General features: G+C 36.7%; 1 protein-coding gene across 8 annotated transcripts in view; it reads right to left on the bottom strand.

Moving 5' to 3' along the window:
• LOC145266610 (scavenger receptor cysteine-rich domain superfamily protein-like) overlaps nt 1-14,548 on the bottom strand; it is a 211,122-nt gene that overhangs the window by 109,381 nt on the left and 87,193 nt on the right. The window contains exons 4-5 of one of the 8 annotated variants that reach the window (XM_080122507.1): nt 8,072-10,891; nt 5,915-7,879 (exon numbers count right to left, since the gene is read on the bottom strand). The exons of 5 other annotated variants lie outside the window; for them this stretch is intronic. In XM_080122507.1, coding sequence (XP_079978633.1) covers nt 5,915-7,879; nt 8,072-10,891 — 4,785 coding nt within the window. Of the gene's footprint in view, nt 1-5,914; nt 10,892-14,548 lie in introns of all 8 variants that reach the window. 2 more of the 8 variants (XM_080122508.1, XM_080122506.1) reach the window with 2 other exon arrangements.

Below are 14,548 nucleotides of genomic sequence, written 5' to 3'. Positions count from 1 at the left end.
TTTGGTTGTTGCTCATTGTGGGGTGCCTCAGCTCTATCTGATCCAAATACAAAGCCTACAGAGATGTTGACCTGTCAACTCGCTTCTAGGGAAAGATTCTATGAATACATGATGCATCACCAAAGAGGGATTGTGCATGCAGTCTCGTATAGTGAGCCACCAATCACGAAATACTAGAACAGGCAAGCCCAACACACACACACACACACACATATATATATATATATATATATAAGATTAATTTTTTGCATTTAAAACCGATAGTTGCCAAATCTGCAATAAAAACATAGAGTTATGAATTTAAAGTTCGTCGCTTTTAAAAAACATCTTATATATATATATATATATATATATATATATATATATATATATATATATATATATATATATATATATACATATATATATATAGTGTTCTTTAGCGGCGTAAAAATTTAAATTGAAAACTCTATTTATATTAATTGCAGATTTGGCAACTATCAGTTGTGAATGCCAAAAATTAATCTTCGGAATAAACCACATAGTTCGCCGCCTCTAAAACAAACCCTATATATATATATATATATATATATATATATATATATATATATATATATATATATATATATATATATATATATATATTTATTTACCAGTGGTAAAAAAAACCGGACTAAAGTGCTCAATGTGTAGTCAGAGCAGTATATAGGAAATTTATTACTGTGAGTCCAGAATGAGTTTACAAATTGTTTCAACTAGAGGAAAATCCTCAAAGAGAGGAAAAATCCAACTAGCATCATCAGAATTCATAGATGGACTAAGTTATAAAGTCAAATAAAAATGGAAAGATCGTAGATAAAGGGGAGTTAGAAAAGAAGGGGGAGTGGTGGGGAGAGGACGTTGGAGTTTAAAGTAGTAGGAGTGTATTAAAAAAAGAGAGGGGTTTATAATTAAATATTAATTATGTGTAAATTCTTATATACGTGTTTTTTAACAGTTTAAACTTAAAAGACGCTACTTTTGTTGATAACGGCATAAGTAACAGTTAATTTAAAGGATCACCATGGCAACAGGTTGGAAAGTTAATGTTAGTGAAGGAACGGGTTGAAAATGGGGTTTTAAGTAATTTCACCTATTTTATTTTATTTTATTAAAATAAACCTGTAACGTATTATTTCTACCTGCCCGGCTAATTTATTTATTATATTTAATTATATATATCATCACACTATTAAAATAAACCTGTAAAGTATAATTCATTAACTTATTTTTCCTTTTCTTTTTCTTTCCATTTTATAAACAATAAATATCTTTCAATCTCTCTCCGCCCGGCTAAATTACTTTAAACCCCATTTTCAACCCGTTCCTTCACTAACATTAACTTTCCAACCTGTTGCCATGGTGATCCTTTAAATTAACTGTTACTTATGCCGTTATCAACAAAAGTAGCGTCTTTTAAGTTTAAACTGTTAAAAAACACGTATATAAGAATTTACACATAATTAATATTTAATTATAAACCCCTCTCTTTTTTTAATACACTCCTACTACTTTAAACTCCAACGTCCTCTCCCCACCACTCCCCCTTCTTTTCTAACTCCCCTTTATCTACGATCTTTCCATTTTTATTTGACTTTATAACTTAGTCCATCTATGAATTCTGATGATGCTAGTTGGATTTTTCCTCTCTTTGAGGATTTTCCTCTAGTTGAAACAATTTGTAAACTCATTCTGGACTCACAGTAATAAATTTCCTATATATATATATATATATATATATATCAAATAAATCAATTAGCCGTAGTTGGGGGCAACCTGAAAGATCCTTTTTACTGTCTTCTACATTGACGTATGAGGAAGAACCTCACTCTTAATGCTTCCTCAATAGTTTGTTATACCAATGAATCTCTATTTACTCTCGAGGATATACCCTTGTGAGATTATTAGTTGGAAGATGGAACACCAGTATGTAAGAATTAGCTGGACATTTCATATATATATATATATATATATATATATATATATATATATATAAACTGTGTCAATCGCTTTATTGCAGATTAGTAAAATATCAATATACGCCACACAAAAATGAAAATTTTATCATCAAATGATTGTTTCAAGGTTAGTTATTTCCAAAAAGCTTATTCAAATTCATGCGATATTCACGAAGTTAAGTTATGATATTTTATTTATTATCAAGTAATTTATGCTGTCCATCGCTTTATTGCAGGTCTTTTAAAATGCTCCCCCTCCAAAAAGGGGTGATTAATGGTTATCAAAAAGGAAAGGATTGTTCATCAAAGATTTGGAGCTGGAAAGGGATCCAAGAACTTTGGCTTCATTCGTGAACAACCGACACCAAATCCAGAAAGGATAAAGGCCGCAGGAGAAACCTTTCACATCTTGATATTCGGAATATTTGTAAGGAAGTAAACCCAAACCCAAACAGCACCAGTTCTTCCAGTTTTGCAAGAGCTGGAATCGCTCCAAGATCCAGGCAGGCCCGATGTAATGTGTTTTTTTTTTTTTTTTTTTTTTTTTACACAGTGATCACCACTTATCAAGGCCCGGAAGCCACTCAGGGATAAGGGTTATTGCAAGTACATTACGTTAGTGTGGAGATTTGATGGAGTGTTTACTTAAGGGGGCGGTTCATTAGGAATTTGTTAACATTAGACTTGAAGACATCCAAGTTGTAGTCCGGAGGGAAGCAGGCAGACGGAACAGAGTTCCACAGGCGTGCAGTTCTAAGAAAGAAGCTTTGTTCATGGAATCCGCATTTTGATTTAGGCACAGATATAGAGTGGGGGAAATTTTTCACACTGGATTCAGCTAGACGGGTGTTTTTCGTGAAAGATTGGCGAGGGGGGACCAGGGATTGGAGTTCAGACGAACACCTGCCATGAAAATAACGATAAAACAAGGATAGGCTCGCAACGTCTCTTCTGTGGGAGAGGGGTTGCAGGGTAGAGAAAAGGGCATCCCCCACTAAGCCACGATATCTATTTTGTACTCTGTCAAGGCATGATAGGCTGTTTTTGGCAGCTCCTGCCCAGATATGGCAACAGTATTCCATCCTGTGTTGAATGTGATGGCAAGGAACATCAAAACTATTCCAAGGCCTCCATTGAGCAAACCATGTAGGGAAAAACGAATGGTTTGGGCACAGAATTACATGAAAATGGATTTCTAACGTGTCCTATTTACAGATGAGAACAATACTACTCTTGACTGCCCAAATGGATGGGCCAAAGTTTGGAACTCGAACGGAACTCCAACCCCATACAGGGTTCATCGCTAATGCGGAGGTGGAGTCACCATGTTTAGGGTGGGAATCATTAGGGATAAGTTGGTTGGACCATTCCGAGTTCCAGAGGGTGTAAAACTTACCAGCAATGCGTACACGGCCATTTTTGATAAACATTTTTTAGATGATCTACCATTGTCACGTCGCTTTCAGATGATTTTTATGCATGACAATGCACCATCCCATTCTGTTAGGGCGACTGCAGCCTTCCTTGAATCTTTGGGTTTCTTTGGAGAAACTCTCATGCCCTGACCACTGTGTTCTCCAGACCTTTACCCCATTCAATATCTCTGGTCAATATTAAAAAAAAGGAGTTTATGAGGGAAGAGAGCAATTTACTTCAAAGGATGCCCTGTGGAGAACATAGTCGATATTGCTAGAGCCATAACTCCTTTTTGAGATCAAACAATTGATTTCCCCGGGGGACAAAAGGTTGTTTGAGGAAGTCAGTCCGACACTCTCAATCAATGAAAATGAAAACACCTCATCTCAAAAATACAGACAATTACTATATATATATATATATAATATGGGGGCAGCATGTTTTACTTAAGGCAAATATTATTAAACTAATTCTGTTTTTATTTATTTATTTGCAGACTATTATTCTCATCTTCGTAATTGTTGTTTCCCCACGTTTCGGCCAACTCATCCTCTGGCCTTCTTCAGGTGATTAACCCCAACGAGATGGGAATGCTGAGTCTCTTAATTATATCCTCAGTAATTACTGCCTTCCATAGTTGTTGTCACCTCGCCACGTTTTGACCAACTAATCCTCTGACCTGCTTTTGGTAGGATTAAAACCGCTATCTTCAGACAATGCTCAATTTTCTCCACTAATAATAATAAATACTCAGAAAGTAATATTGTGCTACATAGTTCAATAAATTTTCTCCACGCTTTATCTGTGCCTAAAGGAAAACGCAGATTCCATGAACAAAGCTTCTTTCTTAGAACTGCACGCCTGTGGAACTCTCTTCCATTTGCCTGCTTCCCAGCTGACTACAACTTGGTTGTCTTCAAGTCCAACATAAACAAATTCTTGATGAACCGCCTCCTTAAGTAATCCAATTTACCAAATTTTCATTACTAACGATTACTACAATATGATCCCATTGACTACTGTACACTCTATAACCCTTATCCTCGAGTTGCCTCCGGGCCTTGATAAGTGCTGACTCTATGTAAAAAAAAAAGATACAAATAATAGAATCACATTGTAAGAGACAATCTTTAATTTACTTTTTCAGTTCAGCACCTCTTGGCGGACAATGTTCTTCTTTTCTTTTTACCCTGTTTCTTTTGAATGTTCCCCTTTTCACATAGCGTTTCATTGACTTCTTTCTTTGTTGAAGAACTGCTGCACGTCGAAATTATTAAAGATCTTTTCTCATACCATTTCAACAATGATCATATATTGTTATTATAATGATATTCCAAAAACGAGGCTACACCAAAGGGAGGTCACTCTCCTATTCTTGTCGTTAATCTAAGAAGGTCGAAGATTAAAATCGATCAGTCAAGATGAGAACAGTAATCCTAAGAATCCAAATAATACGACTAGTCAATCCTCATCTAAAAAATTTAGAAATGTGTTTTTTTTTTTTAATTTTTTGTCTGTTTGATTTTGTTTAAGCAGGTAAATGGAAGAGAGATGGGAAACAGGCAAATGGAAGAGAGATGGGAAGCAGGCAAATGGAAGAGAGTTCCACTGGCGTCCAGTTCTAAGAAAGAAGCTTTGTTCATGGAATCTACGTTTTCCTTTAGGCACAGATAAAGAGTGGGGAAAATTTATTGAACTATGTAGCACAATATTACTTTCTGAGTATTGATTAGTACTTATTAATTAATCTTCCATTGTTGGTGCCAACGATAAGGTAATATGTATTTTTCTTTTTTTAATTCTTAACTACCAGTAAAACTAAAATCTATGGATAACCCCCCCCCCCCCAAATAAATATTTTTTTTTTACATTGCCGAAAATATATACACACATTACATGAATTTTTACTGTAATTTGATTTTTTTTTAAATACTAAACAACCACTGTATTGCATAATATTCAGAGGTTTTACAAGTATTACAATCGGAATTGGTGATTGTATTGGAATTGGAAATTTAGAACAGAATAAGTAATTGTAACGAATTGGGAAAAATATTGGAATCGTCCCAAGTGGCACGTTACCCTACATCTTTGTGTAGTCGGTAATGAAAATGGAGCATTCAGGTCGCCCTCGACTATAGTCAGTCCATACTAACTGGAAAAGAAATCTATGATTGGTGAGGCACTTGGAAGACAATGGAACTTGAATGAAATTAACTGCTGAATATTTATGTGAAACCAATAAGAATTAGTGAAGATTTGGATATAAAGAACAACAATAATTGACAGAGTCACACGAAAGACAGAATTAAACGGAGAAGTTTGACCAAGGTTTGTCCAGACGCCTTCGCAAAATAGTTATTGTCACTTTGATGGATTGCATATGAGAATAATAAAGCCACACGAAATATAAATTCATCTAAGAACGAATTGAACACTCTTATAATGGGTTTTAAACACTTAGATCATAAAGAAAAATCAATTCTTAGAAAACCCACTTTTAGCATTTTTTTGATAATTACCTTTTAGGATAGCCACATGCTTCTTTTGGTCGTTATGGATAGACGCTGATGTTTTTGGCACAGGTGGAATTGATAATTTTCTTATTTTATTCAGAGTATCGGACATTGCGTTAGCCGACTCCTTTAAGTTGGATGGGTTTTGCACCGGGTTGAACATTGGATTAGGATTTATTAAACTTTTATATTGGCCATAGACAGGTTTGGACATGCTGATCTGAAAGTATGGCTGACTTATCATGTTAGATGCCGGGCTTTGTCCATACATAAATGATCCAAGGCTTGGAGAAAAAGGCTGGTTACTGATAAAGTTTCTGTTAGATGTCATTGCATTAGGTACATGGTAACTTGTGTACGAACCTAGAGCTGATGGCATTACACTAGGTACATAGTAACTCGTGTATGAAGCTAGAGATGAGGGCATTACACTAGGTACATGGTAACTTGTGTATGAAGCTAGAGATGAGGGCATTACATTAGGTACATGGTAACTCGTGTATGAGGCTAAACCAGATGGCATTACACTAGGTGCATGGTAACTTGTGTATGAAGCCAGAGCTGTAGGCATTACACTAGGTATTTGGTGACTTTTGTATGAAGCCAGAGCTGATGGCATTACACTAGGTGCATGATAAGTTGTGTATAAAGCCAGATGTGTGGGCATAAGATTAGGTACATGGTAACTTGTGTATGAGGCCAGAGATGATGGCATTACACTAGGTGCATGATAACTTGTGTATGAGGCCGGAGCTGATAGCGTTGCACTAGGTACATGGTAACTTGTGTATGAAGCCAGAGCTGATGGCATTACACTAGGTACCAGGTGACTTGTGTATGAAGCTATAGATAATGGACTAAAAGTAGGTGCATGGTAACTAGTGTATGAAGCAAGAGCCGAAGGCATAACCCTAGGTACATGGTAACTTATGTATGATGCCAAAGCAGATGGTTTAGCGTAAGCCATATGATTACTCATATATGAACCATATCCTGTATTCATTACATTAGGTATATGGTAACTTGTGTATGAGGCTAAAGAAGAGGGAATAGTATAAGGTGTACGACCACTCATATATGAACCATATCCTGTATTGATTACATTAGGTATGTGGTAACTTGTGTATGAGGCCAAGGCAGAGGGCATTGTATAAGGCATACGACCACTCATATATGAACCGTGTCCTGTATTCATTACATTAGGTACGTGGTAACTTGTGTATGAGGCTAAGGCAGACGGCATAGTATAAGGTGTACGACCACTCATATAAGAACCATGTCCTGTATTCATTACATTAGATATGTGGTACTTTGCGTATGAGGCCAAGGCAGAGGGAATAGTATAAGGTGTACGACCACTCATATATGAACCATGTCCTGTATTCCTCAGATGAGGTATGTGGTAACTTGTGTATGATGCTAAGGCAGACGGCATTGTATAAGGCATACGACCACTCATATATGAACCATGTCCTGTATTCATTACATTAGGTACGTGGTAACTTGTGTATGATGCTAAGGCTGAGGGCATGGTATAAGGCGTACGACCACTCATATATGAACCTTGTCCCGTACTCATCCGATGAGGTACGTGGTAACTTGTGTATGATGCTAAGGCTGAGGGCATGGTATAAGGCGTACGACCACTCATATATGAACCTTGTCCTGTGTTCATCAGATGAGGTACGTGGTAACTTGTGTATGAGGCTAAGGCAGACGGCATTGTATAAGGCGTACGACCAATCATATATGAACCATGTCCTGTATTCATCAGATGAGGTACGTGGTAACTTGTGTATGAGGCTAAGGCAGACGGCATTGTATAAGGCGTACGACCACTCATATATGAACCGTGTCCTGTATTCATTACATTAGGTACGTGGTAACTTGTGTATGATGCTAAGGCTGAGGGCATGGTATAAGGCGTACGACCACTCATATATGAACCTTGTCCTGTGTTCATCAGATGAGGTAAATGGTAACTTGTGTATGAAGCTAAAGCGGAGGGCATTGTATAAGGCGTACGACCACTCATATATGAACCTTGTCCTGTGTTCATCAGATGAGGTACATGGTAACTTGTGTATGAGGCTAAGGCAGACGGCATTGTATAAGGCGTACGACCACTAATATATGAACCTTGTTCTGTATTCATCAGATGAGGTACGTGGTAACTTGTGTATGAGGCTAAGGCAGACGGCATTGTATAAGGCGTACGACCACTCATATATGAACCATGTCCTGTATTCATTACATTAGGTACGTGGTAACTTGTGTATGAGGCTAAGGCTGAGGGCATGGTATAAGGTGTACGACCACTCATATATGAACCTTGTCCTGTATTTATCAGATGAGGTACATGGTAACTTGTGTATGAAGCTAAAGCGGAGGGCATTGTATAAGGCGTACGACCACTCATATATGAACGTTGTCCTGTGTTCATCAGATGAGGTACGTGGTAACTTGTGTATGAGGCTAAGGCAGACGGCATTGTATAAGGCGTACGACCACTCATATATGAACCATGTCCTGTATTCATCAGATGAGGTACGTTGTAACTTGTGTATGAGGCTAAGGCAGATGGCATAGTATAAGGTGTACGACCACTCATATATGAACCATGTCCTGTATTCATTACATTAGGTACGTGGTAACTTGTGTATGATGCTAAGGCTGAGGGCATGGTATAAGGCGTACGACCACTCATATATGAACCTTGTCCTGTGTTCATCAGATGAGGTACGTGGTAACTTGTGTATGAGGCTAAGGCAGACGGCATTGTATAAGGCATACGACCACTCATATATGAACCTTGTCCTGTATTCATCAGATGAGGTACGTGGTAACTTGTGTATGAGGCTAAGGCAGACGGCATAGTATAAGGTGTACGACCACTCATATATGAACCATGTCCTGTATTCATTACATTAGGTACGTGGTAACTTGTGTATGATGCTAAGGCAGACGGCATAGTATAAGGTGTACGACCACTCATATATGAACCATGTCCTTTATTCATTACATTAGGTACGTGGTAACTTGTGTATGATGCTAAGGCAGACGGCATAGTATAATGTGTACGACCACTCATATATGAACCATGTCCTGTATTCATTACATTAGGTATGTGGTAACTTGTGTATGATGCTAAGGCAGACGGCATAGTATAAGGTGTACGACCACTCATATATGAACCATGTCCTGTATTCATTACATTAGGTACGTGGTAACTTGTGTATGAGGCTAAGGCAGACGGCATTGTATAAGGCATACGACCACTCATATATGAACCTTGTCCTGTGTTCATCAGATGAGGTACGTGGTAACTTTTGTATGAAGCTAAAGCGGAGGGCATTGTATAAGGCGTACGACCACTCATATATGAACCTTGTCCTGTGTTCATCAGATGAGGTACGTGGTAACTTGTGTATGAGGCTAAGGCAGACGGCATTGTATAAGGCGTACGACCACTCATATATGAACCTTGTCCTGTATTCATCAGATGAGGTACGTGATAACTTGTGTATGAAGCTAAGGCAGATGGCATAGTATAAGGTGTACGACCACTCATATATGAACCATGTCCTGTATTCATTAAATTAGGTATATGGTAACTTGTGTATGAGGCCAAGGCTGAGGGCATCGTATAAGGTGTACGACCACTCATATATGAACCATGTCCTGTATTCATTGCATTAGGTACGTGGTAACTTGTGTATGAGGCTAAGGCAGACGGCATTGTATAAGGCGTACGACCACTCATATATGAACCATGTCCTGTATTCATTAAATTAGGTATATGGTAACTTGTGTATGAGGCCAAGGCAGAGGGCATCGTATAAGGTGTACGGCCACTCATATATGAACCATGTCCTGTATTCATTGCATTAGGTACGTGGTAACTTGTGTATGAGGCTAAGGCAGATGGCATTGTATAAGGCGTATGACCACTCATATATGAACCTTGTCCTGTATTCATCAGATGAGGTACGTGGTAACTTGTGTATGATGCTAAGGCAGACGGCGTAGTATAAGGTGTACGACCACTCATATATGAACCATGTCCTGTATTCATTACATTAGGTACGTGGTAACTTGTGTATGATGCTAAGGCGGAGGGCATGGTATAAGGCGTACGACCACTTATATATGAACCTTGTCCGGTACTCATCAGATGAGGTATGTGGTAACTTGTGTATGAGGCTAAGGCGGAGGGCATTGTATAAGGCGTACGACCACTCATATATGAACCTTGTCCTGTATTCATCAGATGAGGTACATGGTAACTTGTGTATGAGGCTAAAGCAGACGGCATAGTATAAGGTGTACGACCACTCATATATGAACCATGTCCTGTATTCATTACATTAGGTACGTGGTAACTTGTGTATGAGGCTAAGGCAGACGGCATAGTGTAAGGCATATGATTATTCATGTATGACCTATATCCTGTATTCCTTACATTAGGTACGTGATAACTTGTGTATGAGGGCAAGCTGGGTGACGTAGTATAAGGCATTGGTGTGGGCAAATTCGTGTAGGAAGACACTGGTAATTGGTTGCTCATATATATACCAGGTCCAAAGGCCATTGCATTTAGTAGATAGGGATTTATTCCATTGTAAAACTCATTCGTAGATGTAGGTATATTTGTTGGTCCTTCTCTCCGTTTCTTTAGCATGTTTGATGTGTAAATTGCATTTCCCAACCATGAAGGAATCATGTTGTTTATATGGCCTCTCAAATAAACGCCGTAAGTAGGAAAACTTCTCCCTGGTTGTGCTTTAACTTTGGGGTAGGGGACGCGGCCTGGGAGCTGGTGGGATTCAAGTGGGTCTCCATTCGCATTATTTTGGGGAGCACGCAGGCCGAGTTTTGCGTGTGCCTCTAATAACGGCGCGTGTCTTTTTTTAATATGCTTAATAGATCTTTTCAGTCGCCTGATGAAAGTCATGTGATTTCCATTTTGTGACGCGGGTTGATCTATTTAGAAAAAGAAATAAAATATTGATTTGGTATTTTGATCGAAGCAATTTACTTTAAGAGGTTAATGTCATTTGCTTCAAGCATTGTCTAGTGTTTTATATAAGGAGAATTTAAATTTATAATTATACAGGCAATATAATGGAGAGATGTAATATTTCAGGGAAACCTACCTTTGTCAGACACGTGTTAGATTTTCAGACGATCACACTGGGTCTCTTCATTGTTTTCCCCCTACATTTGAGCTTTATTTTTTTTTTTCATACTAAGGTCAATGGTCATCCCCTGTGTTTTCGATAACTATCTTTCGTTTTTGTTAGTTTATTACATCAAGTGGCTTCACGCCTTGTCTGGAGCTATTTCTACGATAAAGGTTTCATACAAATGGGGGTAAAAAAGGGATGGATGCCTTTTGAGAACCTCAAAACCTTTGTGATAATAGTTATGATACATTAAAAAATAATATTCCCAATATTTTACTGTCTTTGTCGCATTCTAAATGATTTTAAGGGAGCATAATACGAATATATAACCTCTTTTAAATTCCAATAATTTCTATCATGTGTTTTCCTTGTTTTGATGCGTGTTTATCTAGTTAGAAAAAATAAAATAATAAAATTCGATATTTTGAAAGGGGTAATTTACTTTCAGAGTTTAATGTTATTTGCTTGAAGCATCATCTCGTGTTTTATATAAAGGAACATTCAATTTCTAGAAAGCAATACAATGCAGAGGTATAACGGACTGACACGAACTGAACCAAATTAATAAATATTATGGTGGAACAAGCTATGCAAGTTCACCTTTATTAATACAATAGAGTGTATATATTTTACAATTTTTAAATAATTAACACGTGTTGTGTTCTTATTTGCGTGATTATGGCCAGATGGAGAATTCTTATTGTAATATTTCGGGAAATGCTTTCTTCATCAGACGTTCAAAATATATTATAGTTAGTATTTAAAATCAATAATATAGGGATTTATTTAATAATCGATATTATTTAGTTATTTTATTTTCAATATTTTATCCTATTTATTTTTCGTGTATTTATAACTAATTCTTCTTTTTTAAATTTTTTAATTTGTTTTCTGCGATCTTCTAAAAACGGTCTATGCTCAGAAGTTAATGATTGAAGGGAGACAATTATTGATTAATTACACATCATTATAAAACAAAAGCAAGAAGTAGAGAACAAGTTACGAAATGGAAAAAAAGAAAGAAAATGAAAACGAAATGTGAAAGAAAGGATGAAATAAAGAAATAGATGAAAAAGAGAGAAAAAGGCTCATATACACGCGTGGACAAAAAAAAAATGGGCCAAACAAATTTTATACATTTTGTTGCACTAAAAGCTATATTGAACAAAGAACAATTAAACAAGGAAACTTAAACGAGACTGATAACACAGAGCAAGAAATTTACTTTAATAAATGCTTAGTATGAAATCGCATTCCCTTTTGAATTCTTTAAAAGATCAATCCTTTTAGACATGCTCTCAACCAAAGTGGAACACTGTGAAGAGGAGATGTTATTCCATTTGCTTTGCACAGCTTTTCACAGTTTGTCATTGTTCGTAAAAGTTCTTCCATCCAATGCACAAGATATTATGGACCAAATATTCTCGATTGAGTTTAAATCGGGGCTTTGACCTGGCCAAAATATCACATAATTGAATTATCAGAAAACCATTTTTTGTGACTTTAGCAGTGTGTGCAGGGGCATTATCGTGTAGAAAAATAATGTTCTGAGATATTCCCAGCTTCTGGATACTTGGTAACAGTCCTGTTTCTAATATTCGAATGTATTCCTTTGCAGTGATTGACTTCTGACATCTAATAAGTTCTACAACTTCTGCTGCCATAAAAGTACCCATACCATTATCCTTCCATTCCTGTGTTTAACTGTCGTTTTTATGCAATTTGGCGAAAATCTTTCTCCAGTTCTTCGATTGCACCATTCGGGAACATCGGGAGCATCACTAACAAGACAAAAGCTTGACCCATCTGACCAGAAACCATTCCTGAACCAGTCTGTATCTTTCTTGCCATAATATGAGAAAAATCTCTTTCTATCATTGATGATGTTCTTAGATAAAAATGGCTTCTTTGCACGCCTTTTAGAAGAACATTTCATTTCTTTCATTCATCTAGATATTGTATATCTAGAAAGAGAATTTCCAGCCCCTGTTTTGAATTCTTTGCTATGGTCAGCATAAGTTTTCTTTCGATCCTTCAAAACAGTTAATTTAAGCTTTTGGTCGTCCTTCAAAGTGGATGCTCTAGGGCGACCAGATCCAGATTTTTCTTTTACCAAGCATTCGACTTCGAACCTTTGACCAATTCGCTTCACTACAAAAAGAGATGCTTTCACTTTTTCTTTTCTTAAAATATCAAAAATCTGCTTGTAAGTTATTTTGGACTGCCTTAATCCTGCAATTCGGTTTTTTATATCCTCGCCAAGATGCGGTCTTACCATTTTTAGGATTAATTTTTCCACTTATCATTATATGCTATAATAATAATGACCTGCAAAATAGAAATTTTCAGTTAAAATTAAATACATGGAAAAATATTGAAAAATCGATTTCTTCCTTCTTTCACTCTTGGTCCATTTTTTTTTTTTTTTTTTTTTTGCTTCTCGCATTGTGAGAGCTTTCAATGACCTCTTGATATATTTAAATACTTTTGCGTATAAAATTTCTGGCAATATTCTTTATGTAAAACGCGAAACTATAACTCGTTACACCTCTAAGGGAGATAACTCTGTTTTACTGAGAAATTCGTTCATTTTTGCATGCGAGAATTTAGGTCACTTGTAGGAAAAGAAGGATGCTACTAATTTTTATTTGTGAATAATAGATAAAAAAAAATATTACAAAACGGAAATGGTATTTCTATTAAAGAAAACTGCGACGTGACTACGCTGTAGAGATATTACCAGTCTAAAACCTAATCTACCAAATAGCTTCGTGCAAACCGAACACACAGATACAATTTATAATAGGGAAAGAATAGGCAATTATCTCCCTTTTGACCTCGCCTCTCGCAGATAGTTGTTGACACTAACTTCCCCTTTTCCTCTTCTGTCTGTCTCTCACTTTCCTCACTCTTTCACTGGTACACGCGACTAAGACACGTACGCCATCCACTGTAAGTGTGTCTTACACACGCACACCGATGCTGTAATGCAATGAACTTTCGTGTACATTCCAGCTTTATCGAGGTAAGCCCAAACATTGCGAATCATGAACAAACAAACTCTATAATAATGCATTACCTCGGTAACAACTTCAAACAAAATATTCGATCTCAGTTCATACCTGATCAGCAAAGATCAATAACACACACGCACGCATGTCTTATGCATTTTCTACCAAAAGCTATTGTCTGAAAAAAAAAATGTAAATATTCTTTCTTGTTTTAAATAAATCTACGGTTATATATATATATATATATATATATATATATATATATATATATATATATATAAATGAACGTGTCTGTGTATCTGCCTGTATCTGTCTGTCTGTGTGTCTACATTTCCCTACGCAATAACTCTCTCAATTTTAAGTCTACAGACTCGAAATCTTATATACAGGGTACTGAGATTTAGGAAAATCCATGTGATCGGTTTTTGGCCAGAAATTAAGGG

This window comes from Euprymna scolopes, chromosome 41, assembly GCF_053919585.1.
Source record: "Euprymna scolopes isolate OS-2025 chromosome 41, ASM5391958v1, whole genome shotgun sequence".
Taxonomy (NCBI): domain Eukaryota; kingdom Metazoa; phylum Mollusca; class Cephalopoda; order Sepiida; family Sepiolidae; genus Euprymna; species Euprymna scolopes.
This window is presented reverse-complemented; position numbering and strand designations above follow the sequence as displayed.